At 41.6% G+C, this 22,456-nt stretch overlaps 1 protein-coding gene across 4 annotated transcripts in view; it reads left to right on the top strand.

Moving 5' to 3' along the window:
• Window positions 1–8,777, top strand: part of MOGAT1 (monoacylglycerol O-acyltransferase 1) — a 41,579-nt gene extending 32,802 nt beyond the window's left edge. For all 4 annotated transcript variants that reach the window (XM_089328971.1, XM_089328969.1, XM_002712499.6 and 1 more), the window contains one exon: window positions 4,178–8,777. In XM_089328971.1, the coding sequence (XP_089185097.1) occupies window positions 4,178–4,332 (155 nt within the window). In that variant the 3' untranslated portion in view covers window positions 4,333–8,777. The remainder of the gene's footprint in view (window positions 1–4,177) is intronic.
• The last annotated feature ends 13,679 nt before the right edge of the window (window positions 8,778–22,456 follow it).

The following is a 22,456-nucleotide window of genomic DNA, read 5'->3' as shown; positions in this document are numbered from 1 at the left end:
TCTCACTTTCAAATAAATTAAGTGGTGAGGCCCAAGTGTTTATATACTAGATTAGACAAAGACAGAAAGGCAAGTATGGAAAAGTAAACTAGATGGGGAGAGTAACTGAAGGTGAAAGTTATTTTAAGAAGGTCTGATATGTTTCTCTTGACCTGACTTCCCATTTTTGGCTTTGATCAGAATGTTTCTTCCGGAGTAGGGAGGGCATCTTTTACATAGGAGTTATATTTTCTGTTTCAGGAAGGAAAGGAGAATCTGGAATGCCCTTCTTGTTTTGCAAAATCACCCTCTGAGGCATTTTTAAGTGACTTTAGCTCAGAATGTGAGTCAGTTAGCTCATACTCCCTATTTTGGGGTGGCATATTTTGTGACACTTCAGTGCACAGTACAAGTGCTCAGTGGATGTTCGTGAGTGTGTGTATAATTATGTGTGTACAATGCGCACACACACTTACACTGGGCATCTTTTGAGCCTTCACCATAAGCAAGAAGTTGGATTTGAACTTGGGTTTCACCCAGGACCAACATTTCCATTCTTCACAAGCCCACTTGGCCTCATGGTACTAGCTGTGAGGAGTCTCAAGGCAGAGACCGTTAGAGCAATAAGCTGTGGATCTTGATCACTACAGCAAGAGAGCAGAGAGTGCTTTGGTGTTGTTGAAAGGTCTACTCTCTGCCTCCATTCGAAGCAACTAATTTCCATTTCCAAACCCTTCTCCAGGGTAACCCATGTCTCACAAAGCAGCTCATTGGTCTTAGGTAATGATTGCACAGCACTCTGGAAACCGGAGTCTGACTGCTATGTAAGGCAATAAACCCATAACTGATCTTGGGCTGTTGGGCAGAATGGAAAATGGAACAGTCAAGCATACCAGCTATAAAAAGCAGTAAAACATAAACAAAAGCTCTGAATCCTGACTGTGCTGCAAGTAGGCGTTGGTTGATTTTTCCAGGGCAAGGAGTTTTACAAAGGCAGCCTGATGCAGCTGTTTTTTTTCCCTTTGTGTTGTAAAACAGGAATTTTGCAGCCTTTTGAAACTCTGAGTTCTATGTTGAAAATATTCTTTTTCCTTCTCCTTAATGATGAAAAAAAAAAATCCTTTTGTGGAGAGAGAGAGAGAGACAGAAAATGTTGGTCTTGTAGGGCAACAGGACCTTTTCAGACACTCCCAATTTGTGGTAACTGTATGGAACAATTCCTGGTGGATCTTTTTATCCGACCCTGGCTGGTGGTGGGTGTGGCAGGGATGTTTTCTAACCTGGTTAACTAGGTGAGGACCTTGAACTTTAATGATGGTAAGAGCTGAAATGCAGATGGAGCTCATAACATAGCAGGTCCTTGATATGAACTGAAACCTCAGGTGCTGGGCCATCGGGTTTAGGGCTAAGCTGCAAGCAGGGTCCCCTCAGGGCTGGTGTCCTGATCTGCTGCTCTCCTCTCTGCAGAGTTGAAGTGACCATTGTGGCCATGTGGCAGGAGGAGTGTGGATGTCTTAGATGTACCTTTTGGGCAGAGCCCATTCCTGAAGTTTTACATTTCTGACACTGCGCTTCAGGTTTGCAGTGTTTTCTGTTGGTTTACTCATTAATCTTTCTGTGCCTCATTATTCTCAATTTTAAAAGGAGAACAACAATAGCTGCTTAGTTAATTGTTCCAAGGATTTGACTTAATAATATCTAGCGGACCCTCAATCAATAATCAATAATCAACCAATATATGTCAATTTAGCCTCACAATAGCTGTATTGGAAATGAGCATCTTGGTTTCTCTACATATAAATGAGAGAAAGGCAAGATATCGCATCCATCTCACACAGGTATTTAGTCAATGTTTCATTACTACAATGAAACAATGGAGGCTGGCTAACTTTGTAAAGAACAGAGGTTGATTTGGGCTCGCAGTTCTGGAAGTCAGTGGTCTAGAAGCCTCATTTGCCCATGACCTTTTTGCTGGCAGAGTCCCAAGGCACTCAGAGCATCACACTGCAAGAGACAGGGATCATGCATGTTTATGTGTCTCTCTCCTTCTGCCTATATAGTGTTCTGGATTCAAGTGCTCCACCCTAATAACAGTATCTCATCCTAATCACTTCCTAATCACTACTCACCTCATGATGAGGATTAAGCTCCACCATCTCAATACAACACAATGGGGATTAAATTTCAGCACCTGAAGCCTTGGGAGATGGGGTCCCTCAGCCTACAGGCAAGCACAGCAATGGGCATGTCTGAGTTCTCTGGAGAACCACCTGAAATATAACAAAACTACTAGCAATGAAAGACCGCGATGAAGTTAATGTTAGGATACCTGAGAAGGAAGAAGATTCACTGATTACCTAAGGAATCTGGAGACAACATGCTTCATTCTGTCAGACCACTGTTTCTTAGTTCCCACCCTCCCCTTGAATAGTTACATAGACCTGTCTCATTGGGATATTTGCACTGAGAAAACAAAAGCTATTTCTATAAAACCACAAATATGCCAGTAGATTTACATGTAAGTTTCTCAAATTTTTTCCCATCAAGCTACAACAGAGCTGGATGGAAGATAATGGAGTTCTAGTCTTTTATCCCGTACATGTGAAAATTAAGGCCAGAGAGAAAGTTACTTGCCCAGTGCACTTGCTGCTGAGCTCAGACTAGACCTGGTTCCTTTGTCTACAACCAGCTCTCAATTCCATTTCATTACTGTATAAGCTTCTACGTGCATATTTCAAACCACAACCAACAGTGAAATAGCTACGTTTCTAGTTCTTTATGTTGAATGTGTAAACTGGCATCCAGGCTGTCAAAGCTGTCCGTGAGCTTCCCAAGTCTGTATCTGGTTGAATAGGTAGCAGTCTGAGAGTGTCATGCTGCAGTGAAGGCGTGTGTGTGGGTTCATGCACTGTTCACTTCTCTGTGCCTCCTTGCCCCCGTACTGATCTGATTTAGACTTCCTTCCTTTTCTATCACTTAACACATGCTCAGTTTTCTCTTAACTAATCACTTTCTGTAACTGACTTGGATCTGAGCCTGGTAGGTAGCAGAGACTAACTCAGGGTAAGACAAAGGAAATCCCCTCTACTGGCTGATTTGATCTCACTGTACCCAAGAGGAGCAAAGGTCAGAAGAAGCGGTTTGCTGGTGGGCTGTCATTGAACATCCTATTTTTAACTGTTGGCATCTGTAACAGCATCAGACCAGCAAAGAGTGCCATGAGGGCAAGTACCAAAGCCTTGTGTATTTTTGTATTATCTTTAGAAGCTGAGACAGTGAGGTACTGTTTATTATTTAAATACCTTTCATACATAAAGTTGTGAGACTTAATTTAATCAATTAGTGTACTGGTGGTGTATTTCCTACAAATGATTTCTCCTTTGGAGAAAATTCATATAATACTGAGAAAGTGAAGTTTTCCCCATTTCTGCCTCCTTCCCTAGAAAAAACTGTGTTGCTTCTTTCACTTTCATGACTTTTTTCTATGCACCAAACAGTAACTCTGCACCTAGAAATATAAGTATTTCTTGTAAGTAGGATCATACTGAATTATTTCACAACTTTTCTACTTAATGCATTTTAGATATCGTGTGCCTGTACACATATTTAATTTATTTTATTTTAAAAAACCACTGCCTAGGATTCTACTGCATGAATGTTCCATGGCTTATTAATTTTTCTACTGAGACTTATAGACTATACTAAAGAATCATTGTGATTGTGTGTTTCTCCAGTACAGATACCTTGCTGCAAATATATATATATATATATATATTAATTGTTCAGAAAGACATTAAGGAAAGGAGGGGTGCCCCATGACTCAAAGATTTCACAGTCGGTAATAATGAGGGCACTGTGGGCTGACTCTCAGCTGTACTCAAGGGAGACTGCTGGTGACGTGGACACACAGTTATGTGTGCCTAACTCACAGCTGCAGGCAGCACAGTAGCTCGTTTGACTCCAAGTCAAAACCACCAGGGTGTTGACACTGCTGTCTGCCGAGAAGGAAAGTCCTTTATTTGTTAACAGGAGGGATGGGGTGACCACAGTAGGCAGCCAGTAAAATGAAAACGGGATTGGTGCGAGCAGGCTGGAGGGATTCTGATTGGCAGATCTTTCTGTGGCAGTCCGTCAGAGGCAGAAGTCTGAGGTGGAGTGGTTTTGCTTCCTATGCCTGATGCGTTGTCTATTTTTCCAGTTGGCCGCCCAATCCCCGTTCATCAGACTCCGCACCCAACCCGGGAGCAGATTGAGGAGTTGCATCAGACCTATATGGAGGAGCTAAGAAAATTATTTGAGGAGCACAAAGGAAAGTATGGTATCCCAGAGCATGAAACTCTCACTTTTAGATGAGTGTAATTCTCGTAAGGTGTAAAGGAGGACAAGCAAGCATCATATTGATAAAAATATTTTAAATAAGTTTTTTCTTTTGACTCTGGAATCAAATTTGCATCTGAGAAATATTATTTATGGTAGCAGGTGTTGATGTTTTCTCTATGATAAATAAAAATATGGTAGATGATTATAGGATAACTGTAGGACTTTAAATAATATTCTTTCTTTAGGAAGTCTAAATCATTTTATAGGTTATGAAGAGGTTTAGATTTACTCATAGACTACAAAAATTGACAGCTTCAAAAAATAACTAGACCCTTTTACTAAACATAGCAATAATTGAAGATAGTGTTTTCACCAAGTATGACAGCTGTTGTTCAACACAGCTGGAACATGTGTGAGACAGGGTGTAAAATAATTTGCCACATAGCATTGGAGCGAGAGGAGTTTTTTGGTTTGTTTGAACAGACCAGTTGCTGGTGAATCATGTTACTTTTCTTACTTAAATAATTTGATCCTTTCAGTCATGGCAACCAACACACTTTTGTACAATAGTGCAGAATGTTTGTGTCATTTTGGAAACAGAATGAGTCTGCCACATGGGAAACCATGTGGGCAAAGGACTGTTCCTTGACTTCTTTTCATGTTTAGAGATGTGTGCATTTGCTATAGCAAGGAAGTCTGTTTGGAAGACATAGTTTTACATGTGTTTTAGACAATGGAAATTCCAAAAGGTTTTCATAGCAGTAGAAAAAGTTTCCATTTTCTTCTCAAATGGCCTCTTCATTGTAAGACAGACTCTGAAGCAAAGCGTTCTCTCTAGGGAAAAGTGTCCAATTCACAGTTGACCTGGGTGTAAGTTTCCTCTGAACCTGAATGAGCAGGAACCTTGTCCTTGCTACTACTGTTGTCGCCGTAGTGCCGGGGTTAGTGCTGGGGTTCATGGCACTCAGGAAACAGTACATAAGTACTTCTTTAATGAACATAGTTGGGAACTGAATGTGCAAAATGTTGTCATACGTGAAGAATTTTTAAAGATATGTTCTACAGTGAAATCTGTTATAATCAAGGTCCACCTTAAGAAAGAGATGGTTTGCTCTGTCTGGTTGTCCTGCAGTGGTGTCAGCAGTGCTACAGACTGGCTCCTAGGAAGCAAGGCAGAGACCACTGAGTGCTAAGGGACCAGTCAGGCAGTAAGCACGCCTGGTCTCCAAAGATCTCCACGGCCAGGTGCTTGTTGCTATGCCTCCTCCACTCTAGGTCTTTGTGGGCAATGTCACAACTTGTTGGCAGTATGTCCAGTTTTTAAACATCAAGCCTTGGGCAAAACAAAGTCATGCCTTGCTTAAGACAATGTCTTACACAAAAGAAAGCCAGCCTTCTCTACGGTTCTATATGAAGATTTCTGGCCTGAATTCCTTTGAGTTCATACTAGTTGAGCAATCCAGGAACCCATTGGCCCTGTGACCTTGAAATAAGTTCAATTTTTATTTGTCAAAGTGAGACCCTAGGTTATTATAAAACCCACAAATTTCATTCCTTTGGAGAAGTTTATGCTTGAACTTTCATGACTTCACAGAGGCATGAGTTTTAATCTCATCATTAGTAATGACGACCCAACATCAGCTGAATTAGCTAGCAAACAGTTAAAGTCATGTTTAGTAAAGGAAGAGAACTAAAAAATGAGAAAAAATTCAATCATGAGTTTATCTAGATTCTACCATTAAAAAAAAAAACTTTAATTTTGGCAAAAATAAAATGTTATTTTTCAGTACAGTTTATGGGGGAGCGGAAATTATCTCTTCACTTCTTAGAGTCTCCAAAGGTCTTAATCTAGCTTTGCCAAAAATCTTTTCATAGACTCATGAATTGTAATTTCCATAGAGTTCTACAGATTCCAAATGAATTTTTTGATATGAAGTTTTGCTACCACACAAATGTGGGTCATATAATATACTCAGTAGAGGGACTTGACAGATTTCCCCTGTTATAATAAAAATTTCCATCTACTATGTAATGACATATAAATTTTAAGTCATAAATCAAAACACTAATAATGACAAACTAACTCTACAGCCATGTAGGAGAAACTGGGCCTATTGCCTTGTGAAAATGTGCATGTGTGCTGCGTGGTTTAAACATTGCTTTCTCATTTCCCTCGCACACCAGGTATAGGCAAAGTCATTTTCTTTGTCTTGCAGATAGAAGTTTATGAAATTTTTGATAACCAGATAAATCTGTTATACTCAAGTGAAGGCTGTGGCTTCAATGTGTACAAAGGCTGTCTGGCTTGGCCTCTTTACCAAGGGAAACCACGGCAAGCGGTTCTAGGGGATTTAGTGCAAACCCTTTGCCACTGCTGTGAAAACAGTGCAAGTGTGTATACTGCAGGGATGATGGGTTAGAAGTGAAATCCCTGCTTTTAGGGAAGACGCATCACCGTCATGAGAAGCATGGAGGCGAAATCTATCCGCACCTTTGTGATTTTACATCTATTCCAAACTACCTCACTGGTGCAGATGGCCAAAGTTTGTGGTGAATATGAATCGGTGCTAATATTAGTCCTGTGTTTCCCTCTGACAAGAAACACTTGATGGAATTTGTTGACTTGTTTCTCCTCTCCCCCCAGTAGCCCAAGATATTTGTATTTTTTAACCAAAGTGATGCCACTTTGTGGGAATGGAGGATTTACTACAAATAGAATTTGTATATGTTTCTTAAGGGAGAAAAACAGGGCAACTTCTAAACTAACCAACCAATTTCTCTAGTTTCTCTAGGATGGCAAACACAGAAGCAATTCTTTCTATAGAGGGACTTCTTTAGTACTTTATATTTTGATCATTGTAGTTAATCCTTCCCAAGCACCTGCAGCTTGGTGCCTTGATATCTTATATGAAAAGGAGAACATTTATCTCAGCCTAGAGTTAACCTATGCGATGATGAGTTCTTTAACAGAAGAACCTGTGTCTTATTTGCATTTGGGTACTCACCCAAGCAGACCAGTTCCTAATGAATGGTTGAGGAACCAAACTGGAAGTTGGTTGGATCGTTTCTAAGTTTTAGAGCCAAGAGGGATTTCATAGCCTGTGTAGTTATTCCTTTTGCACATGAAGTGCTTGGACCCTAGTTTAATGAAAATTAAAAATGACTGTGTGTTCATATTCATTTGCCTTGATTAAACAGAAAGTACTAATATTCTGGGATGTTGATTAATAAACCCAATACTCTTCCTATAAAGCAGAAGTTTTAAAAAAGTAGAGCGTGATTGAAGCAATACACTTAAGGCAAGCGATTAAAAACTCCGAAGCAAGCTCTGTCTTTTGGTTATTGAGAAAATTTTTCTTGTTTGAAGCCAGAATACCACATTGTTGATTTTTTTTTCCTTTTGCAAGAGCTATTTTGGTTATGTGTCCTGGGAAAAGTCCAAGTTTTCAACAAGATTCACTACTAGAGCCATATGTATTGGAGCAGTGGATAAGGCCCAGTGCCTTTTTCCCAGGATGACCAACTGAACTGAAAAAGAATCTTCCCTTTAAACGGACAGTGATCATTAGCGCAAGCCAAAGCAATCCCATTGGTCACACAGAGGCAGGTAGAGCTTCTGTCACCTTAATGGCATCTGAGCCCTGAGTCCATTCTGACTCCAGCCTTGTCCATCTAGATTGCCTTTTTTTTTTTTTTTTCTTTTTCTTTTACACAGCTCTTAGATTCAGACTAAGAATTATCTTGGGCTATTTTGAGAACAGAGATAAATCTGAAGTTCCCTGTATTCCCAGGGTCTGTGTAACTCTCCCATAGATCATTTCCAGGTCAGCTTGTAGCCTTAGAGCTTTCTAGTTGGATTCTAAGCCCTGTAGGATGGGCATGCAGTGATGCTGGGACAGTCGGAGAGCCTAACTTCCCCACTCTCTCCTCTCCTCTTTATTTCAGACAGTCCTTTAACCCCTGGTCTTCCAATAACTGAGTGGAGGGTCCTGGCTCACTTCTTCCTACATAAGTAGAGTAGGAGTAAATGGTCTCCATGGTGCTGTCTAGCTCTGTCTTTGCCTGGCCTGTTATCTATCATGATAATAACAATTATTTGGAGATGATCTATCTGATTACTTTGCCTTGGCATTGCTATCCTCGCTTGCTTCTATTCCTCCAGGAAATTCAATGAGCTGAAATGACCATTTCACTTTCTTGGTATGCAAAAAACACCAATTGCTACTGCAGTGTCTCCAGGATCACAATGACCTTTAGTTGTATGTTTCTAAGAAATAAATTCTCTAAATAGGAGAAATTTAACTTAAGAGTCCTCTTCCTTTATATCATTCAAAAATGTGGAATTATAGTTTATTATTAAAACATAGGAGGCCATGACACTTCTATATTTTCTATATTGTATGTTTTGTTGTGTGTGTGTGTTTAAACTGTCATTTTTAAGAGTTTTGCCCAATAAATGTGTTTTTCTGCCTGAGTGATACATGTGTGGGTGTGTTTTTTTTTTAAACTGGATGGAATGTTTTCTTTTTTCCACACCTTAGCAAGGCTGAAATAATTTAGACTTGGGCATGAAAATAGGCAAGAAAATTGCAGCAAAATGGTGAGCATTGCAAATTCTCATACTGGAGAGTCAGTGCTTTAAATCTTCTTGAGGGGGATAACGATAAAACACAAAGCAGAGGCAAGACTACTGAAGACTGCAGGTGTGCAGGATTGAAACTAGATCAGGAGCGGCAAGAGGAAACAGAATCAGAGCCTGTCTAATCCAGACATGTTCAAACGCTGGTAGGTAGGAACATGTGTGAATTACAGATGGAGTCAATGACTGCTAGTGGGCAGGGAAGATGAAGAGTGTTCTAAACTTAGAGTGCAGTGATGCTTCACAATGCTATCGATATGCTAAAAACCTGAACTCTATATTTCTTTTTTTTAACATTTATTTAGTAAATATAAATTTCCAAAGTATAGTTTATGGATTGCAATGGCTTTCCCCCTCATAACTTCCCTCCCACTCGCAACCATCCCATCTCTCACTCTCTCTCCCATCCCATTCTTCATCAAGATTCATTTTCAATTATCTTTATATACAGAAGATCAACTTAGTATATGCTAAGTAAAGATTTCAACAGTTTGCACCCACACAGAAACACAAAGTGGCAGAGCCCCAAAGTACTTGGGCCATCTTCTGCTGCTTTCCTACGCACATCAGCAGGAAGCTGGATCAGAAGTGGAGCCACCAGGACTCAAATCAGCACTCCCATATGAGATGCCAGCATTGCAAGTGCTGGCTTAACTGACTGCACCCCAACACCAAGTCAAGACTTTTTTTTTCAGTATTTTATGAATACTGTAACATAATAAATATTATCATGTAATATAGGCAATATTTTTCAGCTACCTATGGTATATCAAATATAGAGATGAATGCTTTCTGTACATTATGACAATTAGGTCTTAAAATAGTTCTAATAAGATAGCTATTAGTTTTATTTTATAGGAAGCTGGGATCAGTATGGTCTAGAACCTGGCCTGCTGGTGGGAGGTGGAGCTCGGACAAAATGCCAGATCCCCTGACCAGAACCCATGCGCTGGGTGTAGGATTCAGGACACCTGTGGCTCCTGAGTATCTCATACTCCCTGAGTAATTGCACGCTAACCGAGGAATCACACAATACTGGATAAGTAAGCACATACACTCCACTGAGTAACTGAGAGGGTGGGACATGAATATCAAGGTTGCTTATAGGTTCCTCTAGCTGTGATTCTGTTCTAAAGCCATTTTTTAAAAAAATTTATTTATTTATTTATTTATTTGAGAGGTAGAGTAACAGACAGTGAGAGAAAGACACAGAGAGAACGATCTTCCTTCTGCTGGTTCACTGCTCAGATGGCCGCACGGCTGGAGCTGCGCCGATCCGAAGCCAGGAGCCAGGAGCTTCTTCCCGGTCTCCCACGTGGGTGCAGGGGCCCAAGGACTTGGGCCATCTTCTACTGCTTTCCCAGGCCATAGCAGAGAGCTGGATTGAAAGAGGAGCTGCCGAGACTAGAACCAGCACCCATATGGGAAGCCAGCACCGCAGGCAGAGGATTAACCTACTGCCCCACGGAGCCGGCCCCTAAAGCCATTTCTTTTTTTTTTTTTTTTTTTTTGACAGGCAGAGTGGACAGTGAGAGAGAGAGACAGAGAGAAAGGTCTTCCTTTGCCGTTGGTTCACCCTCCAATGGCCGCCGCGGCCGGCGCGCTGCGGCCGGCGCACTGCGCTGATCCGATGGCAGGAGCCAGGAGCCAGGTGCTTTTCCTGGTCTCCCATGGGGTGCAGGGCCCAAGCACCTGGGCCATCCTCCACTGCACTCCCTGGCCACAGCAGAGAGCTGGCCTGGAAGAGGGGCAACCGGGACAGAATCTGGTGCCCCGACCGGGACTGGAACCCGGTGTGCCGGCGCCGCAAGGCGGAGGATTAGCCTAGTAAGCCGCGGCGCCGGCTAAAGCCATTTCTGACCAGCCTTTGCTCCAAAACCACGGGGCACAGCATCCATCTCCAGCTCTGAGCAATCAGCTGCGGACTCTTTTCGTGTTGGCAGAATTTATGTTCCCCACTAAAACAACATAGCCGAGAACCTTCACAGACAAATATTTGTTGGCAAAAATTAAAGATTTAAACAGAACATCTGTTTGCTTAAAGGTCTTGATTTTTTTTCTTTTTTTTTCTTTTTTTGGTGTGTGTACGTCTATTACTACATAGAGCATTAGTTGGGGAAAGATCATTTTTCCGAAGTATATTTTTAAATTCATTTTGCTTCTTACATGTTTATATGCCTGTGTGTGTTTTTCTAAGTACCTTTTGATGTTTTTCTCCATAAGATGCTTGCCACATGTTCCAAATTTAAGAAGAAACTTCTGTTTGACATCTCCTTCCCTGCCTTCTCCACTTCCCCAACAACATCTTAGAAAATTCTAGATGGAAAAAATTTTACCTTTAGTTTAACATGGCCTTGACATTTTATGTGATGCTGAAATGAATGCTGTGATTTATCTTAGATTGGTTGATGATGTAAGAGCTGGATCATACCATTTGTAATTTCAAATTGACTTATCTTTAAAATAACATTGCATCTATGAATATAGAATTTTTAGTCATATTGAAGAATTTTAACAGGATCTTCAGAAGGATTTTCACATATATGTTTATACATTATATGTATAAGGGCTATGTATACTATGTTATATGACATATAGCAATAAATAATAGAGACAGGTATGGTATAGATATATACCTATTCATTAGTTTAATTGAAGTAACACACAAAGAAAATTTTAAATCACTGTGAATGAAAGCAAATGTGATTCCTTTGGGAACTAATTAGACTTTTAAAACTGAGTTTGATCTACATCGTGAGTAATACGAGTGTGCTTCAAAAAACTAATGGAAAACGGAATTGAAAGGTAAGCTTATTGAGAAGCAAAACGCTTTTGAAATTCATGCATATGAGCGGGGGGGGGGGGTCTTCAAAAGTTCATGAAAACGTATATTACAGAAAAGCTATGCATGGATTTCTGATTTTTTAGCACCCAAATAAACTTACCTTGCAATTCCATTTTTCTGTGAATAACTCATATACTGTCGAATGACCATGGGATGTGACCCATTTTGCTGTTTCAACCCAGGACACAGCCACACCCTTGCTTTAACAGCACTTGGCTCTGGAGGTGGTGGGTACACTTCTCAGCCAGGGAAGACAGTGATGAGGAGTTCCCCCACGGGCCTCTCCTTTCCACCTTCTCCCGTGACAGTTTTCTCTGTACATGTGCTTCTTCTTTGTCCATAATCCAGGAAAAAGAAAAATAAAAGGAAGAGGACGGGAAAGGGGGAAGCTGAATTGTAGTAAGTAATTTATAAACCCCTGCTTGTTATCTCTTGGAGGTAAGGTCAGGGACCATGAAAGTAGGGAAGAGTTGAAAAGGAAGAGATGAGACTGTTCAAGGACAGAAGATGAGAAGAGGAAGACACCGCATCATCATACATTTTATAATAGACATTTTTATACATTCCATATTAACTAAAGACTCTTCCACACCCACGGGTTCCCAAAGGCCTTCATTTCCATCACAGATCTGGTGCTGCCTGAGTTGTCGTCTCATACAGGGTACCCCTGAGGGAAGGTGAGGCCCGTTGACCACCTCCCCACCCCAGTCTAAAGGAGTGACTCCTGCAGTGTAAACTTAAACTCTCTTAACCCTACCAGGCCTCTGTGATAAGGATCTTTGCAATTTTCCTGATTACTCCTGAGAATCTGCTGTTTCTAACCTAAAAAGTCAGACAGCTAAAAGTCTTGGATGGAAACGCAGACCCCATTTTCCCCCCAGTACTATGCCAAGTTGTCAGGTGATATGATCACAGCAAGTCCAAAGATCAAACAGTCATGTGAACACAGTATAGTCAGTCATGTTTGTTAGAATGTGCACCGGCAAGGTGACCTTTAGAACTATGTATTTGCACTGTTACTGTTGAGGGTTCTAGAAAACAAACCAGGATGATTTGACTACAGCTGCTGGGTTTGGATGCTGAGATGATAGAATTTCTACAAAGGTGTGTGCTCTCTTGGTCATTTGTGGCCAGAGAAAACACGTTGCGTAAGGCACTGCTGACACTGAACTTCTGAAGTCTGAAGCTCTTCCCACATCCTGTGGCCTGTCTTTACTCTGGGTTATTTTCCTTTCCAGATCTTGATAGGCTCAGAAGCTGCCCCAGGCCATGATTTCCAAGGAGAAACTTCTCTTCCCTCTGCCTGTGATTTCATTTTGCTCTGGGCTCTTGTTTTGTGAAACTTGGGGACACAGGGACTTCAGTCTGCTTCTCTATCTGGGGTGTGTAATGTGCTTTTTGCTAATTCCCTGAGTTCCATCAGAGATATGTCTCTGCCAGAATTATTTGGCCAGAATCTACTGAAGAATTATTTTCAGGTTTGTTTGTGGTTGTAGATTCAATTGGAATTTCCTGCATCTCCCAGCAATCCAGAGATTCTCCTGGAGGGACTGAGCCCCAGCTGCAAGGTGTGTTTCTTCCAGTAAATGCAAGAAATCTAAATGTGGCGTGGAGGAAGATGCTCAGGACCTGGTTCTGCTAAGCACGCGTGCGGTGACCTCTCAGTTTCAAGTTCCTGTTCACTCACAGTAATAAAATGATCTCTCCTATACAGAAGTTCGTTGAGTCATAGGATCCAGCAATCACTGATACTTCTACACCTTTGCTATGTTCATGAGCACATTTAATCTTGGAACACAGCTCTTAAACTCAATTTTACATCCCACCCACCCCAAGTACCTTTAGGTTGTGCTAAAGTTGAACTCTCTGCAGTTGGAATCTGGGGTTACATAACCACGATCAAATTCCTAAAGAAATAGAAAGTTTTCCAGGAGAAGCGTCTGTCTCAATGACTCTCCCAAGTAACCATCGTTGATTCTAGACTTAGAAAACCCATACTCTACTTCAAATCAATACCAACTCCAGAGACAAGAAAGCACTGTATCTGTAACCAACATACTCAGTAATGTGTCAGGTATGAATGTACCAACTTCATGCTTGTTTCATTATGGTGGCAAAAATTGTCACCATAGCTCCAGACATCACATCTTTGTTTAAGGCAGGAAGAAGAAAGGAGGCCTCTCAGGGCTAGCATTATGGTGCAGCATGTTAAGCTGCTGCATGTAACACCAGAGTTTTGTAACTGTGCCAGTTCAAGTCACAGCTTCTCCACTTCTGATCTACTCCCTGCTATTGTGCCTGGGAAGGCAGAGGAAGATAACCCAAGTGCATGGGGTCCCTGCTACACACACGGGACACAAGGATGGAGTTCCTGGATCCTGGATTTGGCCTGGCCCAGCCCTGGCTGTTGCCCCATTTGAGAAATAAATAAGCCAATGGAAGGTATCCCCCAATCCTGCCTCAATTCTCGGTCATTCCATCTTTCAAATAAATAATCCCTTACCCCCCTTTTAAAAAAATAAAAAAGAATCTTTTCTCCTCTTTTGCTTTCACTCATTTCCCCAGAATCCTTCTTGCAGACCTTCCTTACATCTCTGGTCAAATCTGGGCCACATGGATCACTCCCAACTACAAATATAACTAGAAAAGGATTTGATTGTCCATCCTTTAAGGCAAGAGTCAGCAAACCTTTTCCACAACAACTGAAACAGTAAATATCTCAGACTTTTCAGGTCATTTGATCTCTGTTACAACAACTCAATTCTGCCATTTTAGTGCAAAAGCAGTGTAGATAACATGTAAATGAATGTGGCTATCTTCCAATACAATTTTATTTATGGACGCTGAATTTTGAATCTCAAATATTTTCGTGAAATACTATTCTTTTGATCTTTCTTCAACCCTTTAGAAATGTGAAAATCATTCTTACTGCTGGATTTGGACATAATTTGTGAGAGCGTAATGGGAATGGCTTGGGAACACACTCACAGAGCTGCTGCAAATAGGCTCTGTATCTTGAATGTAGCATATCCAGAAGTGTGACAAACTCACCTTATCAGATTGACTTTAATTTTCCTGAAATTAAAAGAAGACCTATATCATATTATTTGTCATAAGCAACTTCAAGTTTGCCAAAGATCTTTAACACAGAACATCTGTATCGCTGATCTCCTGAGCCAGAAGACTTTATATATTTTGGTGTTTGCATGACTGGATCAATCCATACCTGAGAACACTCTAGAATGTAGCCCTGTAATCAGAAAATTGACCCTATAATACAGACATCTATGTAATTGCTCAAGGATCTGTTTGCCTAAGCTTCATGAAAATTCTGAGATAAAACTACCTTGTATACTATTTAAAATAGGATAATGATAGATATTTTAAAAAAGAATAATGGTCAGATCAACATATCTGTCTATTTAGATTCAATGCAATCCCTATCAAAATACCAATGACACTCCTTACAGAATTAGAAAAAATAATTCTAAAATTCATACGGAATCACAAAAGACCCAGAGTAGCCAACATGATCATGAGCAAGAAAGCATACTTCAAAGCATACTACAAAGCTATAGTAATTAAAACATCATGGTATTGGCATAAAAACTGATACATCAGAATAAAGAGCCCAGAAATTAATCCACATATATACAGCTAACTGATTTTTTAAAAAAGTGCTCAGGCTATATAGTGGAGTTAGGATAATCTCTTCAACAAATGGTGTTAGCAAAACTGGAGATTAGATCCATACCTCTCACCATCTACAAAAATCAACTCAAGATGGATCAAAGATCTAAATTTATTATCTGAGGCCATGAAGTTGCTAGTAGAAAATGTAGAGAAGTACTCTAAGACATTGGTGTAGGGGATGACTTCTTGGACAAGACCCCCAAAGCACACCCACAAAGGCAAAACTAAATAAATGGGACATTTTTTAAACTCAGAAGTTTTTGCACAGAAAAGGAAACAATGAAGTGAAGAGAGATTCAACAGAATGGGAAAAATATTTGCAAACCACCTATCTGACAAAGGAATAATATCTTGAATATATCAGCAACTTTAAAAACTTAACAAAAACAAACAAAAATCCAGTTGAGAAATGGGCAAAGAACTTCAACAGAGATTTCTCAAAAGAAGAAATACAAATGGCCAACCAATATATGAAAAAATATTCAACATCACTAGCCATCAGGGAAATGCAAATCAAAACCACAATGAGATATCACCTCACCCCTGTTAGAATGGCTAAAATCCAGAACACAGAGTAATAAATGCTGGCGAGGATGTAGAGAAAGGGGTACACTTATACATTGTTGGTGGGAATATAAATTAGTTCAGCCACTGTGGTAAACAGTGTGGAGATTTTTTTTTTAAAGATTTATTTATTTGAAAGAATTACAGAGAGGCAGAGAGAGAAAGTATTGCATCTGCTGATTCACTCCCCAAATGGCTGCAATGGCTAGAGCCAGGAGCCAGGAGCCTCTTCTGGGTCTCCTATACAGGTGCAGGGGCCCAAGCACTTGGGCCATCTTCTACTGCTTTCCCAGGCCATAGCAGAGAGCTGGATCAGAAGTGGAACAGCTGGGTTTCAAATTGGTGCCCATATGGGATGCCGACACTGCAGGTGGGAGCTTTACCTGCTACACCAGAGCGCCAGCCCCCTACATTTGACTTTAACAGGGGAATCAGAAGGAGACTATGGAGATCCAAAGACAATGAATGAAGAAGGAAAAAAGAAACTCATGGGAATAGAAAGAAAATGTCTTATAGTACATTGGGCAAGGACAGTGGTTCATAATCTTGGCAAAAATCTTGGTAGTTTTAAAAAAAGGACTTCTGCACTATATCCTAGACTTCTTGAATCAAGCTCTCTGAGAGCGGGGATTCTATATATTTTTAAGTCACCCGGGGCAATAGAAATGCAGGCTCACTTTGGGAGCCATTGAATGTGGTTGCATGAAAGAACAGGGTAATGGGCCGGCGCTGTGGAGTAGTGGGTAAATCCTCCGTCTGCAGTGCCGGCATCCATATGGGCACTGAGCTGTGGCCTGGGAAGGCAGTGCAAGATGTCCCAAGTCCTTGGGCCCCTGCACCCATGTGGGAAGACCTGGAGGAAGCTCCTGGCTCCTGGCTTCAGATCAGCGCAGTTCTGGCTGTTGCAGCCAATAGGGGAGTGAACCAGCAGATGGAGGACCTCTCTCTCTCTTGGCCTCTCTTTCTTTCTCTGTGTAACTCTGACTTTCAAATAAATAAAAAAAAATACATTTTTTTTTAAAAGAACAGGCTAAGCTCAAAGAGACCTCCAACTCCAGAGGATGGTGATGGCTCTGCTCTATGTGTTCATCTGAAGATCCAAGTTCCTTCCATGTTGTTTCCCCACCAGCCCTTAGGGTGCTGCCTTTGTGTGCATCCGTGAAGCTGCTGCTGCCACGTCTACATCCCAGTCTGTGGAGGAAACAGACAGACAGGATCAGAGAGGCACACAATGGGTATTAAGTAGCACACATCAATTCCACTTTCATTATATTGGCCTGAACATAGTTACATGGCACAGCAAGCTTCAGTGGAAGCTGGAAAGTATAGTCTTTCTCTCACCTAAGGTACAAGTATGTTTTTGTCCCGTCTCTCTAAATACACACACATATATCTACAAACAGCTAGGTGGGCATATGCACAGCTAAAATCAGACATCAGAAGTTAATATTTATTAAATCCAGTTAAACATAATAAATTGAGTGCATGCATTACTATTTATTTCTTCAAGTGGCCAGCATTGTGACACAACAGGTAAAGCTGCAGCTTGCAATGCTGGCATGCCATATGGGTGCTGGTGCGAGTCCTGCCTATTTCACTTCCAATCCAACTCCCTGCTAATGTGCCTGGGATAGCAGTGGAAGATGGCCCAAGTGTTTGGGCCCTTCTACCCATGTGGGAGACCCAGAAAAAGCTCCTGACTCCTGGCTTTGGCCTGGTCCAGCACTGGCTATAATAGCCATCTGGGGAGTGAACCAGCAAGATGGAAAAATCTCTCTCTTTGCTCCTTCTCTATAATTCTGATTTTCAAAGCACATAAATTAAAAAAAAAAGAAAGTAAAATACTTATTCCTTCATGAAACCTCACTGAAGTCAGAATATAGGAATTGGGGCCAGCACTGTGGCATAGTGGGTAAAGTTGCCACCTGCAGTGTCATATGGGCATCCCATATGGGCACTGATTCAAGTCCTGGCTGCTCTACTTCTGATCCAGCTCTCTGTTATGGCCTGGGAAAGCAATAGAAGATGGCCCAAGTCCTTGGGCCCCTGAATCTGCATGGGAGACCCGGAGGAAGCTCCTGACTCCTGGCTTTGGATCGGCGCAGCTCTGGCCACTGCGGCCAACTGGGGAGTGAACCATCAGATGGAAGACCTCTTTCTCTGCCTCTCCTCTCTCTGTGTAGCTCTGACTTTCAAATAAATAAATACATCTTTTACAAAAAAGAATAAAGGAATTAAAATGGTAAAAAGAAAGAGAAGAAGGGGAGAGTAAGAGGAGAAAGTGTTGTCAACACTATTTGGAAAATGGAAAACAGATGGAGCATTAAAAGAAGACGCTTAATGGCAGAAGGAATGGGGAGGGGAATCCAGTGAAAAGTGAGCTAATTCCTCTGCTGAGTCTCAGAAGGCTGAGTCATGAAGGCACCACGTGTCTCTGAGGAAGGTTGAGGGTGGAGAGAACCAAAAACAGAACAGTGCAAAGTCTCTTACAGTGACAGTCAGACTTGTAGATTTCCTCCCCCTGCTTCTGCAGATTGTCGGCCCTCTATCGGAATAGGCACAAGTGTGTTGCTCTTGGAAATTCTGACACTTTTGAATTCTGAGATACCAGGCTCAATGGAAAGGAATTGGGGAGCGGGTCACCTTTAAAGTGATCGAGTAAATATCTTCTTATTGAATGACATGTCCCATAGTCCTGTTCCGACACTAGGTTTCCATAATCCTGGGCAGCCAGATTTATGTTCCCCAAAAGGAGACTGGAGAATTTCTCTCTGGGGAAACTGACCAGCTCAGGAGCAAAGACCTGCCTAAGTTCTGATCCTCTGGGTCCCCATCTGCCACACTGTAGTGGCCCACCAAGGAACAAACTGTCTATTCACAAGTCAACTTTTGAATGCTAGTAATAAGCACCCAGGAATCATCAGACATTTCAAGAAAGCCTTTAGCATGAGGGAATATACCCAACAAGAGATGTAAGAAGGATGGAGACAGCAGAAAGAAATCTCAGAAAGTGGTAATTCATATTTTTGAAAAGAGAAGAGAAAGTGTGGAAACAGCAAAATGAGAATAGAATAATACATAAAAATGAACATTCGGAACAAAAGAAAGAGACATAAACATATGGGGATGACGGAGCAGGAGTAGAATAGGTGCAGGGATGTGTGAGGGAGCCCAAGCCCCTTAGTGCACAGGAGAGAGCCAACAGACGATGGCTACAGTAAGAAGCCACAAAGTAGTAGCTTATGAACTCAGTGTAGAAATACAGATATGAATACATAAAGAAAAACTACATGAGTTGACAATTACTGACTCTGGAAAAGGGAATTAAGGGGACGGCAGAAGGCTAATGCTTTTCATGATAAGCCAACACTATTTGACTTAGTAAGTCATGCCCATGATAACGTTAGACTATACTTCAACATTTTTATTAGTTTACTTAAGATATTTATATACTTTAACAATACAAAATTAATATCTCAAAGCCTACACTCCAGTAAGGTGTTGAGATATGAATATAGCATGACAAGAGCACTAATGAACCAAGAGCAAGAGGCAGTTTACATGGAACTTGTAGACTACAGCTCTGAAGCCATTTGAACAAATCCTGGAATTTTCAGAAGGAAAAATGGGAATTCCCATTGTAAGAAATCTGAACAAACCATTATAGAACACACTGCCAAATGTCCAAATGTCCGTTGAGGGTTGGCAAGTATTATGGACAATGCAGAAGCCTTGTTTTTATTTCATTTATATATTTTAATATTAACAAGTTAGTTTATTTACATAATATTTAGAACTGAAGACTTGCTTTTCCTTTTAACCAGAAATGCTTTGTATAGTTTTAATTTAGAGCCTAGTAATTAGCTACTCAAAACTCCCTCTCCCCAGTTGGTGTCCCCCTAAACAGGTTGCTCAACTGAGAGTCAACAATCTGTAAGAGAGTCTGCTTAGGGGCTTCTGGGAAATTTTTTCCTCCTTGATTGAGAGGCCAGTGCATAGGGAGATAAACTGGGCATCCTGCTTTTAAAAGTATGATGATGTCATTTTGGACATCTCTGTGCTATCTTGGGGCAATTCTGAGGCAATCACTGAGACATCAGTCCAAAGCCCTGGCATCAGTAAATCCCAAACCAATACCAGTAACTGTGTGACTCAAGTTTTCCTGTTATGCAAGAACAAAAAGACCATGACCAATCTGTTTTATTTTTTCCCCAGCACAAAGCATTTTATTTTCACTATTAGTTCCAGTATGTCAGTGTATTATTTTATACTTCTTTTGTTTTAGGATTAATTACTTTTATTTGTAAGGCAGACATACATACACACACAAACACACACCCAGAGAGAGAAGTGATGGGGAGAGAGATCTTCCATCTGTAGATGTATTCCTCAACTGTCTACAACAACCAGGTCTGGGTCAGGTTGTGGCTGGAAGATGACAATTCAATCCAGGTCTCCCATGTGGGTGATAGGGACCCAAGTACTTGAGTCACCAACTGCTGCCTCCCAGGGTATGAATGAGCAGGACATTGGAATCAGGAGCAGAGCTAGGACTTGACACCCAGACTCTGCTATGGGATACGGACATCCCATCATAACACCGGTGTCAAATGTCCATGCCCATTGTATTACTTTTATAAATGATATTATGAGATTAGTGATTAAACAGTGTCCTCCAGAACAGAAAGAGGAGATTAAATCATGACTCACATAAATATAACCATCCCATTCTATCCTGCATGCGTATGGAAGTTTGTAGTTGAGCTTCCCAAGAGGTGTGCCTTGACGCAGATGTTGCAAGGGTGATGAATTTTTGATGCCCTCATCCTTGGGGTTGCTAGGAAGGGACATGGGTGTGTGTAGGTCCACTGGGGTCCCTAGGAGGGGGGAAACTCCCTCTGGGCTTCCTTACCTGATTCACTCCAATACATAACCTGTTATTCTGAGTGCCACCAAGTAAAATATGCCAGAAAGCCCTGCTTTGGGATTTACATGTGTACTTATGTGCGTTACCTTTCTTGGTCTAAAAGGCACATTTCTGAAGTTCTTGTCTGTCCCATCTTCCAAATGTAGAAACTGAGCCTTAGATAATGGAGCACCCCAATTTCCACGGCCACTTGGTGGCAGAGTTAGAATTTGGAAATGGGTTTCCAGACTCATCTCCTGCAGACAGAATAGGCATGCTGTCTGTCCTCCCTTCTCATTTTACACTCCCCTTGGAGTCCACCTGACAATAGTAGACTTTCACAGCTGCGGGAGGGTGGTGGGAGGAGGAAGTGAATGGGGTGATGTGATGTAAGGATGGCTTGGCAACAGCAGAACTGAAAGCTGAGCGCACAAGTGTGGCTCCGCCAACTCAAATCTCTTTGTCTGTGGTCTGTGAAGATGTGACAGGACCAGAGAAGCCAGAACAGGAAACAGTAGCTGCATTGTTCTGCGAGACTGAAGCCGAATGCACTTCCTTACCACTTGTTTCTTTAGCCTCCTGAACCCCACTAGATGGCATTGTAGTTGCCCCCCCCTGCCAGCTGTGAATGGTGGGGGAGGATGGGAGGAGATTTGCAAGGGAGTAAGATGGGCTTTCTGCAAGCACGTGTGGCATTTCCATGCGTTTCTCTAACTTCTGGGGCTGTTTTTAGTTTTTTAAATAATTCGGAAATTTTTTAAAGATGTATTTATTTGAAAGGCAGAGAAAGATCTTCCTTCTACTGGCTCACTCCAGAAATGGCTGCAACAGCCAGACCTGGCTCAGGCTGAAACCAGGAGACTGGAACTCCATCCTGGACTCCTATGTGGGTGGCAGGGACTCAAGGTCTTGGCCATCTTCTGGTGCTTTCACAGGTGCATGAGCAGGGAACTGGATAAGAAGCAGAGTATCCGAGACTTAAACCGGCACTCTGATAGGGGATGCTGTCATCAGAAGCAGCGGCTTAACCTATTGTGCCACAATATCGGTGTGGCTTTTTTCCTGCTACTGTCAGCCCTGGGGTGGCTACTGATCAGAATGTTTCATTTCTGCTTGTAAACCAGGATGGTGGGACTCTGGTATGGAACTGGAGGCAACCTGCTCTCTACACAGGGGAGAAAAAGGAAGTCCTATCAGGTTGGATGAATTCCCCAAGTCACAAAGCTAGTCAGGAACAGAGCAGGAAAAGGAAGGAATTCTCCCCAAGGGGCCATGGAGTTGACTGGAGAGTCTAACTCACCTGCCACTTCCTGGGTATGTGACTTTGGCCAAGAAACTCAGCTGTTCAAGTTGGAGTTTTCTCATCCATAAGACAGGGATTGTAAAAGCATTTTTCCTATAGAAATGGGAAATATTGGGATTATTTATGCAAAGGGTGCTTCTACTGCCTGAACAGGCAGAACTCAGGACTCATTGAAATGTTTGCTCTAGGTCATTACTAACCCCTAGC

This window comes from Oryctolagus cuniculus, chromosome 3 (assembly GCF_051225735.1).
Source record: "Oryctolagus cuniculus isolate XC-2025 breed Fujian yellow rabbit chromosome 3, ASM5122573v1, whole genome shotgun sequence".
NCBI lineage: Eukaryota > Metazoa > Chordata > Mammalia > Lagomorpha > Leporidae > Oryctolagus > Oryctolagus cuniculus.
Note: the sequence above shows the minus strand (reverse complement) of the source record. Positions and strands in the feature narration are given on the sequence as shown.